Below are 17908 nucleotides of genomic sequence, written 5' to 3' on the forward strand. Positions count from 1 at the left end.
TGGGGCTGGGGCTGGGTTAACACGCAGGACCCCGAGGCAGCAGCAGGAGGCTGCTCCTTCCTTCTTCCTCCTTGGCAGCAAGCCAGCCTCTGCCGGGGGTTATCAGATGAGCAGCCGAGTGTGTCAGGGACCTGGCAGCAAATGGGGGGGCAAATAGGGGGTGTAGGGCCCAGGCCCAGCCCACCCCTCCCAGAGGTGGTGGGCACCCTTGTCTCTACGTGCTGTCTCAAGACCTTTGGCCCAGGTGACTTTGCATGCCTTTGGGTGCTCCCCAAGGATTGGGGACCCCAATCTTGGGGTCTCAACTATGGGGTCACCCTAGGGAGGGCCTTAAAAGTCTCCCATGGCAAAATGGCTATCCCTCATCACCACTGGGTCCCCAGGACTGGGCTGTCCCTCAGTATCACTGGGTCCCTAGGATTGGGAGGTGGCCACCGGCATGGCAGGCTTCGAGGACAGGGAGCCATCAGTGCCCCAGGCAGCACACGTGGTGTCCCCATCCCCCCCCACCCTGGGGAGTGCTCACTGGTGCAAGGTGCAGCCACCCTGTTGCATTGCTTCCCTGGGAGAGCTGCAGCCGTGTCCCTGCCACCAAAGACACGCCATGGAGTGTTGGTGCCAGTGGCCGCTCTGGAGCTGGATGCTGTGGGGACTCTGGGTGCTGCCTGGTAAGTACCAGGGTCACCAACACCACTGCTGGGCTGACTGTGCAGCAGATACTATCTGGGTGATGGGCTGAGAACAACTCTCTGGGTGCTCAAACATGCCAGGTTCCAGCCCGAGTGGCTGGCTGGGGTTTGCCCTGCTGGTGCCACAATGTTGGCATGGTCCCCTGACTGTGGCAGGGGGTTTTGTGGGTCAGATGGGGTCTATTGCCTATTGATAAGATGCCTGTCTTGTTCTTGGTATTGATCTGGCTGTGGGTGGCAGGGTGGGAACCTGACCCAGGGGCTGGGGGCACCTTCCTCACACAGCAGGGAGAAGGGGTGAGGGTGATGGGCACACTGGGGTGATTTTTTTTCTTGTTGTACCCTCACCTACCTGCCCTGCCACCCTCACCTACCTGCCCTGCCACCCTCATCTACCTGCCCTGCCACCCTCACCTACCTGCCCTGCCACCAGCGCAAGCTACAGAGATGGGGGAACCGGTCCTTGCCCTAGTACCAGCCCCAGCAGAGCTGGACAGCATATCCCCCACAGCTGGCAGCACCAATGATAAGCTGCCTCTGGACCTGGGCATGTGCCAGGCCTTCCTCACCACTGTGACCACCCAGCGGGAGCCTCCCTCTCCCACCGGCAGGACCACCACCTCCAAGGGCATCCATGGTTCAGGTAAGGCTGGCGGGCAGCTGGCCATGTGCAGGTTCCTGCCTGCTGGGGCCACTGCAGGGTTGATCCAGCTGGGGCCACCTTGTCTCACTCTACAGGCAGCCTGGTGTCTCAGGTGGTGGCAAGAGAGCTGGTCCCAGCCAGAATCAATGGTGAACAGGGGGGGCCTCCCAGCACAGCAGGTCTCCCTGGGGATCCGGCAACTGGAGGCAGCCCCTGGGCAGGGGCTGGGAACTCCTCTCCAGGCAGTGCTGACCACCCAGCCAACATTCCTCTGGCTCCTACCACCACATGGCATGGGCAGCTTCCATCCCTTATGCCAGTGGGGCACGGGATGGGTCTTGCCACAGAAGGTGGTGCTGCTAGAGCAGCAACATTGTCCTTGGTGCCAGGTGTCCCCACTTCAGTGGGAACAAGCAGACCACCATCAGACAGCAGCATTACTCCTAAGCAGGCTGTGGAAGTGTCTAAAGTGGCTATGAACAGCATCCCTGGAGAGCCAGTTCTGGGAATAACCATCCCTGTGCAAGAGAACACTGCAGCTGAGCCACCCATGGGTGCTGTCAGCCCCCTGAGAGGTGCCCCCCCAGCACTAGGAGGTCTGTCTCCACCAATGGCTCATGTCTTGCCTGCTCAACCAGTGCCAGGGACAAAAGCATCTTCCCCGGTCACCGGCAAACTGGCTGATGCCAATGGGTTGGCGCAGCTAAGCAATGCTATGACTGCAGAAAGGATGCTAGGGACAATGTGGACCACAGTACCATCACTTCTTCAGGGCAAACACAGCATAGGGACCTCACTCCCCAGCATTAGCAAGAGCTCTGCTGAGCCACGTGAAACTGCTGTGCTCCTGTCCCAGGAGGTCATATCAGATCTGGACAAGGCCACCTCACCTCTATCCACAGAAGCCAGCATCTCTCAGGACATAGTCAACCCTGCAAAGCTGGCAACAGCCTCAGCCAGCCCCACTGCTGGTCTCCCCAAGGGTGTTCCCTACACAGCCATGGAGGGAGCCAGGGTGGCAGCACTGCTGTCTGCAGACCCTTCAAAAGCATCCTTGGCTAAGGTCACCTTTTCTTCTGCTGCCCTTGGCATCAGAGAGGCCACAGAGCCAGGGACACATCCCTTATCCAATGGCAGCTACAACGCCTCACAAGACCCCCCTGTGCCCCCTGCTCAGTCTCTTCCAGCCCTTTCACTCCAGCTCCCTGCTGCTGCTGTGCTGGGTACAGGAGAGATGCTTCCTGCCAGCCACACCAGTGCCTCTGGCACTTCTGGAGATGTGCTGCATGGAGCCAGCACTGTCACCCACTCCCAGGCCGCTGCACTCACCCCAGGCACATCACCTATGGCAATGGATGTCACCACTGCAGAGCATGACTGCACGACATCATCCCCAGCTCTGGAAAGCTCCAATGCTGAGCTGATGTCTGTCAGGAGTGAGCCCAGCACCAGAGCCACAGCAGGCGCTACTTCCCTGGAGACCGAGGCCACCCCTGTGGAACTCATCACAAGATGGTCCTCTCGTGCTGCTTCTGACAGTTCTGGTGGTTCCTCTGCAGGGCTCTTTGTGCACTCCAGGGGGTCTCTGCTCCTCCAGACCACCTCAGAAGGCCCTGGGGCCACCACAGCAGAGACAGCTGCAGGCAAATCCTCTCCAGCCAGACCCAGTGTGGCTACATCCTTGTCCTTCACAGGGACTGGTGAAGCAAAGCCAGATGGAGCCCCTCAAGCCACTGCTGCACCAACACCTCCTGGTCTGTACGGCATCACGACTCAGCCAGCTGCCCATCCATCCTCCCGAGTTAGCAGTGCCCCAGATAGTGAAGTAGGAATGGGAACAGCATCTCTTGCCAGCGGCACCACCATCAGAATACTGTGGGACACCAAAGCTGCCCCAGCGGTGCCTGATGCATCTCCCGGCCACAGTCAGCCTGGTCCTACTGCAGACTCAGCACCTTTTGGAACTGGTGTTACCCCTGGACCTCTACCAGCCCCACTGCTCCAGGCTGCACCACAATATGAGGCAGCTTCTGGAGCAGAGACGCAGGCACCCAGCTCTGCAGCAGCCGGAATCTCTGTGGCATCGCAAGCAGATGTCCCCCCTCTCCTGGAAGGCAGTGTCCCTGCAGGGATGGCTCCGAGCGTGTCCTCATTCAGCATTCCCTATGAGACAGCAGTGGGGATGTCCCTACTGTCCCTGGCCACTCCACCACCAGTGGATGCTTCAGGTGACCCTCTCCTCGATGGCAGCACCACAGGGCAAGCAGTGGTGACAGCGTTGGAGGTGGACGTGGAGGAGAATCCAGGTCCCAGCGCAGCAAGGCCAGGTCCCAGCCGTGTGATTGGCAGCACCAGGCCATCACCAGAGCCAGCTCCCCAAGGGACCAATGCTCCTGGAACCAGGCCCCCAGCCGATTTGCCTCTCCTGGCTCCCAGGAACAGCCGCTCGGCCCCACTAGCAACAGCTGGCACCAGCCCAGCGCTGACCATAGCCAGCCCCTTCCCCAGTACCACCACGGGGAAGACACCACAGCCAGTGACGTCCCTGCCTCCCGAAAGTGCAGCTGTGGAAGGAGGTGAGGGCAGGTCCCAGGGAGCAGGAGATGGCAGCACCACACAGGAAGCACTGGGCTCAGCTCCAGTTGTGAATGTAAGGGTGGGTGCCGTGACAGGTACCCCCCACAGTGATGACACCACCATGGGGACAGTCTTGCCACTGTCACCCCCTACCACAGCAAGTTTTGTGGCTCACTCATCTGCTGCTGCATGGGACCACAGCTATCCCACCGCTGACTTCACCGCGGGCACAGACAAAGGCATGGCCTTGGACATGGGCACAGCCTCCCTCAACATGGGGAACAGGGCTGCAGAAGTGCCCCTGGGGTTGCCCACATCCATGGCTGGGAGGGCTGAGCCAGACACTGGTGATGCCATCCCATCAACACACTCTGCCCTGGGCAGCAAAATTCCTACAGCAGCAGCTGTCATGGGCATGGCATCACCCACAGCTGTGGAGCCAATTATTGCACTTTCTCCTGGCCTCATCCACAGCACTGCTGATCCAGATGTCACTGTGTCCCCTCCTGTCCCTGGGAACACCTACCCAGTGGTGAAAGCACTCTCGGTCACCCTCAGAACCACCATCCCTCATCCAGCGGTGGGAGCAGATGATGCCAGTCTCAGCTGGGTTACAACACCCCTCTCTGTGTTTCCCAGCAGTGCCTCCTCTCCACCCAGCCCCCATGTCACTCTGAGGCCACCCCCTGAGGCCATCCATGCCACCCACACCCTGGAATCAACAGCTCTCAGCCCAGTTATTGAAGATGAGCCCATAGCTGAGGCCACCTCACTGGCTGCTGGTCACACAAGCACATGGAAGACTACAGCTGCAACCCAGTCAGATGCCAGAGGTGCCACCACATGGGAGGACACCACCCCCTCTGAGCATAGCGCCGAGGGTGCAGCACCGTCAGCCAGCACTGGTAGCACCCACGTGCCCATCTTGAACCCTGCTGGCACAAGCACAGCCACCACACCACCTGCCAGCGTGTTCCCCAGCACCACTATCCCACCAGTCACATCAGCCAGCGAGAAGACCTCCACGGTCACCGGTGCCACTGCAGCCATGCCATCTGCCATGGTGAAGGCCACCAGCAGCAGCAGTGTCCCATCCCTCACTGTGACACAGAAGGCAGGTGGAGGCAGGCAACCTGTCCCATCCCCAGCAGCACAGACCACCTCAGTGGACACAGCAGCTGAGTCCTCGGGCATCCTTGGTCCCAGCCCTGCCACCATACTGCCTAGTTCACCTCTCCCCAGCCTGTACAGCCCAGCAGAGAAGCCTCCAACAGCCTCCTCATCCCTGCTTGGCATTAGTGCAGCTAGGCAGCCAGCAGCTAGACAGACCTACACTGAGCTGCCAGCAGACACCGCTCCTACAACCATCAGCAGCCGTGCCATGAGACAGGCAGCAAGCACATCAGCTCCCAGCTTCTGGCTGTGGACAGGGTCACCTGCCTGGGCAGAGAGAACAGCCACCACTGCAGGCAGCACCGCAGCCAGCACTATGGCTGGCACTGCTGGGAGCACCATGGCTATCACTGCAGGCAGCACCACAGCCAGCACTGTGGCTGGCACTGCTGGGAGCACCATGGCTATCACTGCAGGCAGCACCGCAGCCAGCCCTGCAGGAAGCACCATGGCAGTCACCACAGCCAGCACCACAGCCAGCCCTGCAGGAAGCACCATGGCAGTCATCACAGCCAGCACCACAGCCAGCCCTGCAGGAAGCACCATGGCAGTCACCACAGCCGGCACCACAGCCAGCCCTGCAGGAAGCACCATGGCAGTCACCACAGCCGGCACCACAGCCAGCCCTGCAGGAAGCACCATGGCAGTCACCACAGCCGGCACCACAGCCAGCCCTGCAGGAAGCACCATGGCAGTCACCACAGCCGGCACCACAGCCAGCCCTGCAGGAAGCACCATGGCAGTCACCACAGCCGGCACCACAGCCAGCCCTGCAGGAAGCACCATGGCAGTCACCACAGCCAGCCCTGCAGGAAGCACCATGACTGTCACCACAGCTGTCTCTGCAGCCGGTATCATGGCTGTCACCACAGGCAGCACTGCAGCCAGAATTGCAGCCAGCACTATGGCTGCCACTGCAGGCAGCATTGCAGCTGTGGCACCCACAGCATCAGCAAGTCCAGCTAAGGAGGTGGAAGATCTGGCCACAGGCACCAGGATACCAGGGAGACTACCAATGAATGCCAGCCCTGCCACCACCCTGGCTCCTACTTTTGAGACACAGAGAGGACTGACCACAGCACCAAGCACATCTGCCTACACGACCGCTGGCCACAGAAATCCTGTCCCTGAGCCCCCACCCACTCGTGGGCTTCTCAGTGAGTAGATTTTCTTGTTTCCAAAGCAAAGAGCAGTCAGAGAACCCAGCACTGTGTTGGCTGAGGGTATGGCCCAGCTCAGGCTGCCTCATCTGCACTGCACATTGGGTTGCCACATTCATGGGGAAAGGTGAAATAGGACAGCTGAGAGCATCCTATCTCAAGTTAAAAAGTGAGTTAAAAACGGGGTTATGAACCATCAGAGCACCAGCCCAGCACCCTGGCAGCACGCAGGTGGGTTTGTGCCGGTCACAGGGGCAGGACAGCGCAGACGTGAAGCGTTTGTCATCTTCCCAATTTATCTTCTGCTTCTGTCAGTGCCAGCAGCCTCCCTCTACCCCTTCGGCACAGAGGAAGGAGACCAGGAGTGTGTCCAGAGGAAGGTGGATTTTAACTGCCCCCTGCTCAAGCCAGAGATTGGGTTCCCCTTCGGGAAGTCGCTGCGGGACGTTCTTTATGTGAGTTGCCCCCTCGCTGAGCACTGAGGGATGTGCAGCTTCTTTGGTAAGAAAAAACCCAACACAGAAACAGAGCAGAGACCGAATTCAATCTGAATATTGGTTTGTGGTTGTTGGTTTTTCTTTTCACTTTGAAATGGCTGGTTTGTGCTCATCCACAGAGGCTAAAAAACCCCCCAGGAGCTGCCTAGGCTATCAGCAAACAATGAGCCATTTTGATTAGTTTACAGATAACGGGCAGATCATTTTCCCACCCACGGAGAACTACGTTCCCTCCAACCCCAACCCACCTCCCCAGGGCTTCGGTGGCCGGGAGGCTTTGCCGACGGTGGCTGCTTTTTGGGATGACGCAGATTTCTCCCAAGGGGTTGGCACCACCTGGTACCAGGTCAGGACCATCAAAGATGTTCTCCTGGGGGGAGCCCAGTTCCCAGCTCACCTGTTTAACCCTCTCTCGTGCCAACTGGCAGGAATACTCCACCCTCAGCTCTACCCAAGACCCCTTTGTCCATGATGTGGAAGGACAGATTGAAAAATACCTGAAAACCCCCTACAAAGCAAAATGGACCTTGAAAGTGACTTGGGAAAAGGCTCCAGCATACCCATCGCGGTGGGATGACACTCAGGTGAGCAGTGGAGGACTCGGGATGGGGTAGGCCTGAGCCGCAGTTCTTCCATGGCTTCATGTCGGCATTTTGGGTCTCTCTGCCTCAGCCTGTGCTGCAGGGAGAGCACGGGAAGCTTTGTGAGGGTGCTAAGGGGGCACCTTGTGTTTCTCCAGACAAATACCTACCAGGCAATCCTCACCACTGATGGGAGCCATTCCTTCGCCATGTTGCTCTACCAGGACAGTGGGATGCAATGGAACTACACCAAGCTGGCTGCAGGCAACGTGCTGATTGGCTTCTCCAGGTGCTGTGCACATGTGTGGCTGCTTTTTGGGACAGCAGGGATTTCTCTCAGCACCATGGTGGGACTGGCAGAGACATTATCCTCAGGAGATGCCAGCTCACACCCCTGGAGCAGCCCTGTCCCATTTCTTCTGCAAACCACAGGAGTTGCCCCCAGGCTGCTGTATGGGGAGCAGAGGAGGGCTGTGTTGGGAGGGTGACCTCCAATCTCTCTCCACACAGCGGTGATGGCTATGCCCAAAACAACGAGCTGATTCACAGGCCACCAGCTGACAAGTACCGGCCTGACCAGCACAGCAGTGCTGGCATTGGTAAGGCACCGGGGTATAGCTCCTGGGGAGGTGTGGATAGAGGAGCCCTTGTGCTCTGTGTCTGGAGCATGTCCCCTGCACTTGTCCTGGGCAGTGAAGCCACGGGGCAAGGGCTGGCCACTGAGAGCAGAGCACGGGTGTGCCATGTTCTGCCCTGGTTTGACACAGGCACGCCGGCTCTAGAGGGAGCCTGGAGACCTCGTGTGGGGTCAGTGGTCGGGGACGGCTGTCCCAGGGGATGCTCCTCAGCACGAGGTGAGCCCTTTGCCGAGCTGTGCTGTTCTCCTGTCGTCCCCCAGGGCTGCGCGGGCTGTGGATATATCGGCTAGACCGGCGCTCCCGGGTGAACTACCGGCTGCGGTGCCTGGCATGGCTGGACACAGAGCCAGACCCAGGCACCTGGAACGGCCAGCTGCCACCGTGCCCCTGCTCCCAGCCCCAGGCAGAGCTGGATCCCCGCTACCGCCGAAGCAGAGGTGCCAAGCCTGATCCCCCAGGGCCACTCATAGAATGAGGAGGTGGCAGGGTTCCCCTTGTGCTCTGAGGGCAGCTGTGACCTCCCTGCCCCCCATTTCAGGCCTGGAAGACACCTCTGTGAGAATGCTACGTACCACATCCCCCAGCCCTGCCGGAGCCGGGGTGCGATGTCTGTACCAGCATGGGAGCTTGCTTGAAGGCTGGCAGGAGAGAGCATGGACCCTCCCCATCCACCCCACCACCGGTAAGCGAGTACCAGTGCTGCCTCACTGAGCACTCACTAAGCTGCCTCACTGGCACTAAGTGCTCTTGCAGGCACCCTGACATCCCCAGCTGTTTGCTCTGCAGACAGGGAACTGGAGGCCTTCAGCTGGTGCTGCCAACGTGTGAGGAAGCCTCTGTTCTGCACCAGGTTTGCTGAGAAGAGACCAAGGGTTGGCTGCGAGGGATATGTGCCACCCGCTCCCAGTGAGTCCCCAGGGCTGTACCTCCTCTTTGCCAGAGTATTGAATAGGTGGCACAACCATGCATGAACCCCATGCATCAATCATACTTTGCAGCATCCTGGTGGGGGCTGCTGAGCCCAGCATAGCACCAGGGGCTGCTCTCCTCTGTGCAGTGACACCAGCATTTCCTTTTCTTCCTCCTGCCAAAATGGCTCTGCCTTCTTTGGACCCAGCTGGTGCCTTTGGGGATCCCCACATCGTGACCCTGGATGGACTCACCTACACTTTCAACGGTCTTGGGGACTTTGTCCTGCTGCTGGCCAGTGATGCCCAGAGCAGCTTTGTGCTGCATGGCCGCACAGCCCGAACTGGCATGGCTCAGGCCACCAACTTTGTGGCCTTTGCTGCCCAGTACATCTCTTCCACCACCACCACAGTGAGTAGGAGTAAAACCTGGGCTTCAGTCTGAGCTTCTAATGTGAGAGATCGCTCTGGCAGGTTGAGCATCACCTACAAAGGTGCCAAGGAGCACCCTTTCTCCTCTTCCTGCCACCTCCCACAACCCTAGCATAGTGCCAATAGCAGTGGGTTGGGTTAACACTAACAAGACACAGCTCTAATGTCTATTGTAAGGACCTAGGGCTCTTGCAGGAACATAGTCTGCTCCATCCTCTTCGTTGCACACCCTTCACCCTAACCATCAGCCTCCTCCAGACACACTAGCACATGTAGATCTGATCTCCACACCTGTTTCAGCATGAGGAGGGAGTCAGGTCCTGGAGCTCTGACTAGCACAGCTTTCCACATTGCCATGGTCTGCTGAGCAGCAGAGCTTCTGCATGCCACATGCCAGCAGTGATGGGGGGACAGCTTGCTGTCCTCCTCTGTATAACTGTCAAAACTGCTTTATTGCTTGGGTGAAGGCCACACCAACGTGATCCCTGAGGCTGGACCTATCTGCTGGGGCTGGAGGAGGATGTGGTTTAGCTCCAGTGTCCCCAGAACAGGGGGACAGCAGGAAGGAATGAGCGGAGGGGCTGACTGCAATATCCACCATGATTTGCAGGTTGAGTGGACCTTGGGGAGCCAGGATGACATCCAAGTCTTCCTGAACAACAAACCCATCCAGTTTTCCTATTCCCAAGGTGAGCAGGACATGCTGCTAAATGTTAAACATATTTTGGAACATGAAGGGTATCCCCACCCCACAGGGATCAGTCCTACCTAGCATGAGTGCAACCATTCTGAGCTCCATCAAATGTGTCCTACCTGCACCCTGTCTCTGATTCGATGGAGGTGGATGAGGAATGCTCTCCTCCCCAAATTCAGGGGCATCATTTTAAACCCCAGCCTTTCATCAGCTCTCCCACTATGTTCTCTTTCTCTTGCAGACATGGATGCTGAGGTGTACTATAGCCCTGGCATCCTGCTGGTCAACTCCTCCTCCTCCATGGCTGTCTTTGACGGGGCCATTGCTGTCTCCATCTCAGCAACCTTTGGGATCCTCAGCGTGGTCTGCAGCCTGCCCAGTCAGTACCGCAACAGCACCAAGGGCCTCCTAGGTGAGAACTTCTGGCACTGCTACAGAGCCAGGGCACAAAGTCTCCTTCTCACCCTAAAGCAGGCTGGAAAATGCTGAGGGAACAAGCTTATGAGAGCAGGGACCCCTTGATCTAAACTAACCACCAGCTGGCTCCAGAAAGGAAGTCAACCCCGGCATGGGGAACTCCAGTCCTCTGGTGTTGTTCCACCAGGTGTGTGGGACCATGACCCCACAGACGACTTTCAGATGCCAAATGGTACCAGCATCTCTGTGAACAGCAGCGAGGAGGAGATCTACAGCTATGGGATGACCTGTAAGTCCAGGCTCAGGATTCACCTCGACAATACATCTGCTCCTGCACTTTCTGGCCACACTTTGGATGGAGATATTTAGACACTTGATTGAAAGAAGTGATGCCGGGGAAGTCCTTTGGTCTCCTCACTGCTCCATGGAGCAAGAAACTCAAGGGTGTATCCATGGTGTGTTCTCTTGCAGGGGCTGTGGGAGAGCACAGCCTGTTTACTCAGCCTCTGGACTCTCTGGCAATGAACTTCACACCCATCTTCTTGTCTCGGCTGCGGCAGGAGAACGAAAGCCAATACCAGCTGGCAGCCTCGCAGTGCCGTGGCAACAAGGAATGCATCTATGATTCACTGAGCACAGGGGATGTGGCCCTGGGCCTGGCCACCCAGAGACTTACAGCTGACTTCCAGCAGAAGAAGACAACACTTAGTAAGTGGAGCTGATGCTCAACTCTGATAGAGTGTGGCTTGGTTAACTGGACAGTGCCCTGCTCTCTCTCAGGGCTTTCTTGCTCCATGTGAGGCAGGAGGGAACTCATCAGGGTCTCTGTGTTGCATTGCCCAGCTAGCTGGTCTCCAAGCCTAGGAGGTGCCACCATGCTGTGCAACATGGCCTGGTTGGTGGGCAGTTGTGGCAGTGCTTGCCTGGGGTCCCAGCCTCACTAGGAGGGACTCAGAGCCAGGGGATGCCAAGGCCACATAGCAAACAACTTGCTGTGTGCTGGGCTGCTCTTTCCTCAGATGCCTTCCCACCCATCATCACTGGCGATGCATCTCTCACAGCCTTCAGGACAGAAAGGGTCAGGAGGCAATACCATGCCACGGGGGTGGGTGCACTCTTTGTCCCCCACCTCTCATCAGACCTCAACATATCAGGTAAGGAAGCAGATATGGGGCAGCTGGGATGGGCTGAGCTCCTTTCCTCTGCCATGTCCTTTAACTCCCACCTCTCCCCTTGGCAGAGAGTGGCATCCTGACGTGGGAGCCTCATGGGACAGCTCCACTCACCATCAGTCTGGAGGCTGTTGGGTCCAACAACCTCTCTGCCCTCCTCCAGCTCCGCTTCACCCTTTGCAGCTGCAGCAGGAGTCAGGAGTGTGACTACAGCAACACCGTCACCCTTGGGCAGTCCTCCCTGCAGGTAGTGTGCTGGGAAGCTTCTCCAGTGCCACACAGTGCCTGTCCCCATGCCTACTGCTGTAGCTGTCCTCTCTGTCCACTTGCCTTCCTCAAGGCCCCTAAACCAGTGTCATCATCCCCTTTCCAGCTGGCAGCCTGCAGATGTGAGGATGGCTACTCAGGTCCCTTCTGCCAGGACCCTCTGGACCCCTGCACCCAGGGATGCTTCCCTGGCGTGAGCTGCAGTTCGTATGCTGGCTGTGGCCCCTGCCCGCCCGGCCTGACTGGCGATGGGCGGCACTGCTCAGGTGATGAGGGCTCCCAGGGAACCCAGGGCACCCATGGGACCCTGGCTGAGATATTTCTCCTGGTGCCATGCTGCATTGCCTTGGCAGATATCGACGAGTGCGCACAGGGGACAGCATGCCCAGGGAATGCCACCTGCACCAACACGGTGGGCAGCTACACCTGCACCTGCCCAGCTGACCAGGAGGGTGAGTATGGGCACCCTGCAGACATGACCCTTGTCCCCATCACCCCTCAGGCCTCAACAGAAGAGGGCTCCTGTGGGATCCAAACTAGGTGGAGAGAATAGAAGGAGCTGGCTGAGCTCTGCACCCAAACCCTTGCTGTCCTTAACAGAAGAGAGCAGACCCCAGCCGCCGCTCATGCTCCCAGGCTGCAGATCTCACGAAGCTGCTGGGAAGGGAAACTTTTCCTGTGTGACTTTTTTTTTTTTTCCCCTTTGAGAATAAAAAAATCTCCTCCCAAAGTTCAAATGCACATGCAGAGGCTGATGGAGACTAAAATCAAACCCTGTTGTCAGATGGCTGTGGTGGGGTTGGGGTGATGAGCTTTGCTACTGTTCTAATACAGCAGTCTGGGATTTCACAAGGGCAAAAGGCTCCAGACAGGATAAGGGAAGGCAGAACTTTGCCATGAGGATCTAAACTTACCTAAGTCATAATGTACAAAAAAAACCCCAACATCAAAAACTTGGAAGAAAGGCCTTATAGTGAGGCTGAGGATGGAGCAGTGTGCTGGGGCTCTGCTCCTGCAGCCAAGCTCATCCACCCGACCTGGGTTCCTTTTGCCACAGGCAAAGGACCAGGCTGTGGCTCAGCCTGTGGCTCCCACTCCTGCCCTGATGGCTACTGTGGCAACGGGGGACGCTGCCTCCTGCACCCCATCACCTGCACCCCTGCCTGCGTCTGCCCTCCCGCTTTCACTGACCAGCGCTGCCTGGTGGCAGGGGGAGATTTTCGGCCACTGCCCAGCTCAGGTGGGTGCTTGTGCCCAGTGTGGGGGAATCCCACCCTTGCTGGCCCTGGTTCTGGGATGCCAGAGGCACTGCTATGGAATTCCCCCACCCTGCAGATCTCCCGCTGAGAAGCGTCCAGCTGCAGGTCAGGACTCTGCAAAATGCCACAGCTGAGGAAGTCGACAGCGCTGTATGTATTGCTAGAGGGGATGGGCTCAGGGAGAGGTGCACACGAGGCAGCACGGCAGCTTAGGGTGCCCTTGTGTCCATGCCCCCCCTTCCCATGGGATCCCTAGGCATCCAGCAGATCTACATGGCCGGAGGGAGGCAGTGCCAGCTGTGTGATGCTGGCTGTGGCCATATCCCAGGTCCCCAGCACATGAACAAAAGGCCAGAGCAAGCCTTGGGGCTTGGCCAGGGTGCCTTTGTTTCTCTCCCTGTGCTGGTACTGTCTTGCTCTCCCCTAACACTCTGATACTCTCCCCATCACAGGTCTCAACCATCCTGGACTCCTTGGAGGTAAAAGCTTTCCAGAGCAACACCAATGTCACCAAGATGTGAGTCAGCTGTGGAGCAGCCCCATGCCTAGCCCAGGGAGCTGGCAGGGCAGGGCTGAGTATGGTGCTACAGGGTTTGGGAAGCAAAGGGTATTTTCCCCATTCCAGAGGCTGTTTCTCCAGCCCTGGTGCTGATAAACCCTTGGAGAGATAAGCTCCATGGCATCTTCTCTCTCCTGCTTCGTTTCTTCTTTACCACTTCCTAACTGAGGCACACTGAGACTCAGTCACAAGGTGATGCAGCAGTGGCTCTGTCAGCAGCCCTGTCTTTTCTCCACAGGACAGAGAAGGACAGCTTCACTTTCGTGGTGGTGTCTGAGTTCACCTATGACAGCCGTGGCACTGTCATCCAGTTCCTGAACGAGGAGCTGCCAGTGGCCATCACCAGAGCCTTCAATGGGCAGCGGAGGCAGAGGGAGGCAGGTGCTCGCCTCCTGTTCCAGCACCTGTACCTAGACAACATCACCGACCTGGTGAAGCGTGAGTTGCTCCCAGTGCAGAGCTGGGAAGCCCAGGAAGAGCACCCTGCTGTCCCCATTGTCCCCATCATCTTATTCACCCTAAAGTTTGGGTAAAACCATGGGAGAGGTGGGTGCACAATAGCCCCTACTCCAGTCATGGATCCAGCTCTGGAGCCCTGGGAAAGCAGCAAGGGATGCTGCTGGCATGGGGCCACACCTGTGTCTTCCCTCCCCAGTGACAGTGACTGAGCTGAGACGCTATTTCCACTGTGGCCTGTATGGTTACAAGGGCTACCAGCTCCACTACGTGAGGACTGTTGGCTTCATCTGCATCTCTCCTTGCAAGACAGGCTACTGCCAGCATGGCGGCCGGTGCCAGCACCTGCCTGAGGGGCCCACGTGCAGGTAACAACGGCACTGCGGCTGGACGAGGCCACCCCTTATGGCTGCCTCTCCCCACACCATCGCCACTTCTCCCTCTCCTTCTGCAGCTGCCTGCCCTTCTCCATCTTCTCCCCGGCTGGCAGACGATGTGAGGCGCTGGCCATCAGCCTCGGTGCCTTCCTCGGCATCTTGCTGGGAGCCCTGGCTCTGCTCTGCCTCCTGCTCGCCATCGCCTGCCTGGCCTTGCGCCTCTGCCGCCGGCACCGCTGCCAGTACTGGAGGTGAGCCACGGGCCAGACCCCGCAGGAAGCTGGGTGTCAGGAAGGAAAACTGTGGTGGGAAATCCATCTCCGGAAGATCCACCGCTAATAAGACTCATCTGTTGCAGGCAGGAGGAGTCTGCCCTGGGGAAGGGGCTGAGCTGAGTGGTATTTAGCATCTTGCAACTCTGTTCTATCATCTGCTGTTCCGTGGGTGTGATAACCTGAGTGTGTCAAACATGACCTTCCCCTTTTCCCCTGTGTCAGGAGATATTTGCATTTCTTCCTCATCTCACCCAGTGCTTGGTTACAGACAGGCTTTCTATTTGATTTTCATTTGAATACTGCACAAATTATTTCCACTGCAATTCACGTTAGTTTGGAGCAAGAAAGAGGTGACTGCAGGATTGGACTGCTCTCCTGCAGAGCAGGGAGTTAGCAGGTGGCTGACTAGGTGCAAGGCTGGACTAGGAGTACCAGAATTTTCTTCCCTCTTCCCCAGCCCTTAGTCCCAGTGTGGCATCCATGCTTGGAGGAAGCTCAGTGCCCCAAGCACCCCAGGACTGCTCGGAGCTGTGTCTTGTCCCTGCTGCTGGCTCTCTGACAGCACTAGAGCCAGGGCTCTCTGGGTGTTCACTGGCACTTGTGGCAAGGCAAGAAACTGTGTGTGCACAGCTGGGCTTTCCGCTCCTCAGCCCCATCTCACTCACACACTCAGCCACTGCTCCCCTCTGCCATCCAACCTGGATGCCAGGACCTGGCAGCAGCTCTCCCAGCACCCTGTAACATTGCCATTCCCTTTCTATTCCCTCCCTCCCAGGGCCAAGGAGACCTTCTGGAGGCCACGGCCCTTCTCCTGTGAGTACATCCCTGCAATTCCCCCCAAACCCACTTCTGCTTCACCCCAGTCATCTTCAAGTTCTGCTCATCTTGCCTGCTCCAGCTCTGACAATGGCAGGAGAGCAAGAAGAGCCTATCCACTCCTACTTCCCAGAGAGGCACTGGGAACCACGGCTGCAGGCCATCGACCCCTCAGTCCAGGTCTGCCTGAGGATTGTTGCCCACATGGGGGTGTTGGAGTGGGGGGCTGTGGGCTGGGGACTGATGTGCTTGGGCTGTGCCTTAAAAATGCATCAGGGATGCTCTGGATGGCACTGGAGTCTGTGCAGCTGTCTGGGCTTGTAGCAAAGGGCAGAGCCCCTGCAGCACCCACATCACAGCATGTTCTGTCCCTCCTTTACAGATAAGGGTCCAGAGACCCCACATCAGATCTACAAGCTGGCCCCACCAGCAGCCCTAGCCTGATATTGGTCATGCTCCAGCACCTCTGAGCTCATGGAAGAGAAGCTGCTGCTGCCAGCCCCACTGCCCACTTTCAGGGTCTTCAGCAATGGTGCCTACATGGAGGCAGGGAGTGGTAGCTGCCTTTAGGGGTCTGGTCTTTATGGGAGGGTTCCCTCTGGAGGAGGTGATTTTTTGATTGAAAAAGTGGGGGCTTGTGTTGAATGGCCAAAGCAAGAAGGTTTCACCTCCCCCTGAGAACATGCAGCGTCAACGAGGATAGTCCTTGAGCATTCTTGCACCATTGCCCTAGAGCAATGGCAAAGGACCCAGCAGAGCTGCTGGTAGCAGACCCAGATGGGGCAATGCAGCTATTGTAATCTGTTAGGAACAAAGTAGAATAAACTGAAAACTATGGCATGCTGCTGAGAAAGTTGTCTGTACTCCATGGTCCTTGTGCACAGCCCTGCTTCCCTGTCATCAAATTCTCCAAGCCCCTGCTTTCTGCTGGTCCTATCTCCAGGGCCAAAGAAGAGATGGTTGTAGGGTTTTTTTGTGGCTTGATCTCCTCATTCCCCCCCAAAAGCCACAAGTGCTCTCCCCAGGCACCACTTGCAGTAGCTCAGATCACATCAGCCAGGTCTGCAGTCCCCACAACCATCCCACTGCCCTTTGCTGATGCTGAGGGAAGAAGCTGTGCAAGGAGGATGTGTCAGACCCCAACTCCAGCCTCACTGCCCCAGAGCCTGGATCAGCTGCAGCCTAGATGCTCACATGCCCAACACCAGCTTGGAGGACAGAAGCATCCTGCAATGCCAGTGTCCAGCACCTCCCACCCTGGTTCAGAAGATATGGCTGTCACAGATCAGTGATGCTCAGACCCCTCAGAGGCTTTATTGAACACACAGGATGTGACAAAGATTTTCTTTAAGAAAGGCAGGTGCTCTCTTGCGAGCAACAACAACAACAAAAGATTTTTCCTCTAATGTTTCTGATCACAGGGTTGAGTTTTGCCCTCACACACCCAGCAGAGGCATCAAGCAGCCTCTGTCTTGATCCAGAGAATCTCCCCTTCTCCCGGGTACGTGGTCTGGGGATGGATGACTCAGGGACTGAAGTGGGGGGACAAGCTAGGATGGGCTAACAGAGTGAGCCTGGTGCACCACAGCACTCAGAGGCTCAGCCACAGCTGACCCACACAAGGTGTGAAAACCCTTCATACGAGGGAGCTTCACCAGGAGGTATGGGAGGCACAGCAGGATGCAGGGAGGACAGGGGTGAGGGACATGGTGGGGTACCCAGCAGCAAGGAGTTGCCCACAGGCACCTGCTCAGCTGCAGATGGGGAAGGGCAACTAAAGCAACTGTCACCTTGGGACAAGTCTGGGTTAGAGGCATGAGCTTGTGCCCGTGAAGGCAACTGCAGGCACTGGCTGACTGAGCTCTGTATGAGGGGTGCAGGGGACACGGAGGATGAGCAGGAGCAGAAGGCTCAAGGAGTAGCTGTGATGCAGACTATGCTGCAGGAGGGTAACCTCTCAGTTACTTGTCCTCTCCATCTGCAATGAAAAAATGAGAATTGCCTGGCCACCTCCTCTCTGGGGCAATCTGGGAGCCCCAGGGGAGTTTTCATGCAGAGGGACAGGGACAGAGGGAAGTGCTGGTGGAGTGGAGACTCCCCAGCCCCACTCACCTCTTTGCTCCTCCGAGTCACTCTCTGCTTCCTCTGAGGAACCTGCTGGGGGTTGTAAGAAAGCCCCACATCAGTATCACAGTATCACCAAGGTTGGAAGAGACCTCAAAGATCATCAAGTCCAACCTGTCACTACGGACCTCATGACTAGACCATGGCACCAAGTGCCACATCCAATCCCCTCTTGAACACCTCCAGGGACGGTG

At 57.5% G+C, this 17908-nt stretch overlaps 1 protein-coding gene across 1 annotated transcript; it reads left to right on the forward strand.

Annotated features, from left to right (window-relative positions):
- The first annotated feature begins 1136 nt into the window (after positions 1-1136).
- Positions 1137-16029, forward strand: MUC4 (mucin 4, cell surface associated). Its single transcript, XM_054166564.1, has 29 exons — positions 1137-1332; positions 1971-2025; positions 3769-3908; positions 4005-6239; positions 6558-6697; positions 6921-7085; positions 7168-7323; positions 7479-7609; positions 7831-7919; positions 8219-8395; positions 8497-8640; positions 8745-8864; positions 9076-9278; positions 9909-9987; positions 10234-10404; positions 10597-10698; positions 10881-11117; positions 11429-11563; positions 11650-11828; positions 11955-12114; positions 12202-12300; positions 12906-13088; positions 13184-13257; positions 13560-13624; positions 13905-14104; positions 14322-14490; positions 14577-14750; positions 15638-15770; positions 15973-16029. The coding sequence occupies exons 1-29, from the start codon at positions 1137-1139 to the stop codon at positions 16027-16029; spliced, it is 6168 nt and encodes a 2055-aa protein (XP_054022539.1).
- The last annotated feature ends 1879 nt before the right edge of the window (positions 16030-17908 follow it).

This window comes from Dryobates pubescens, chromosome 13, assembly GCF_014839835.1.
Source record: "Dryobates pubescens isolate bDryPub1 chromosome 13, bDryPub1.pri, whole genome shotgun sequence".
Lineage (NCBI taxonomy): Eukaryota > Metazoa > Chordata > Aves > Piciformes > Picidae > Dryobates > Dryobates pubescens.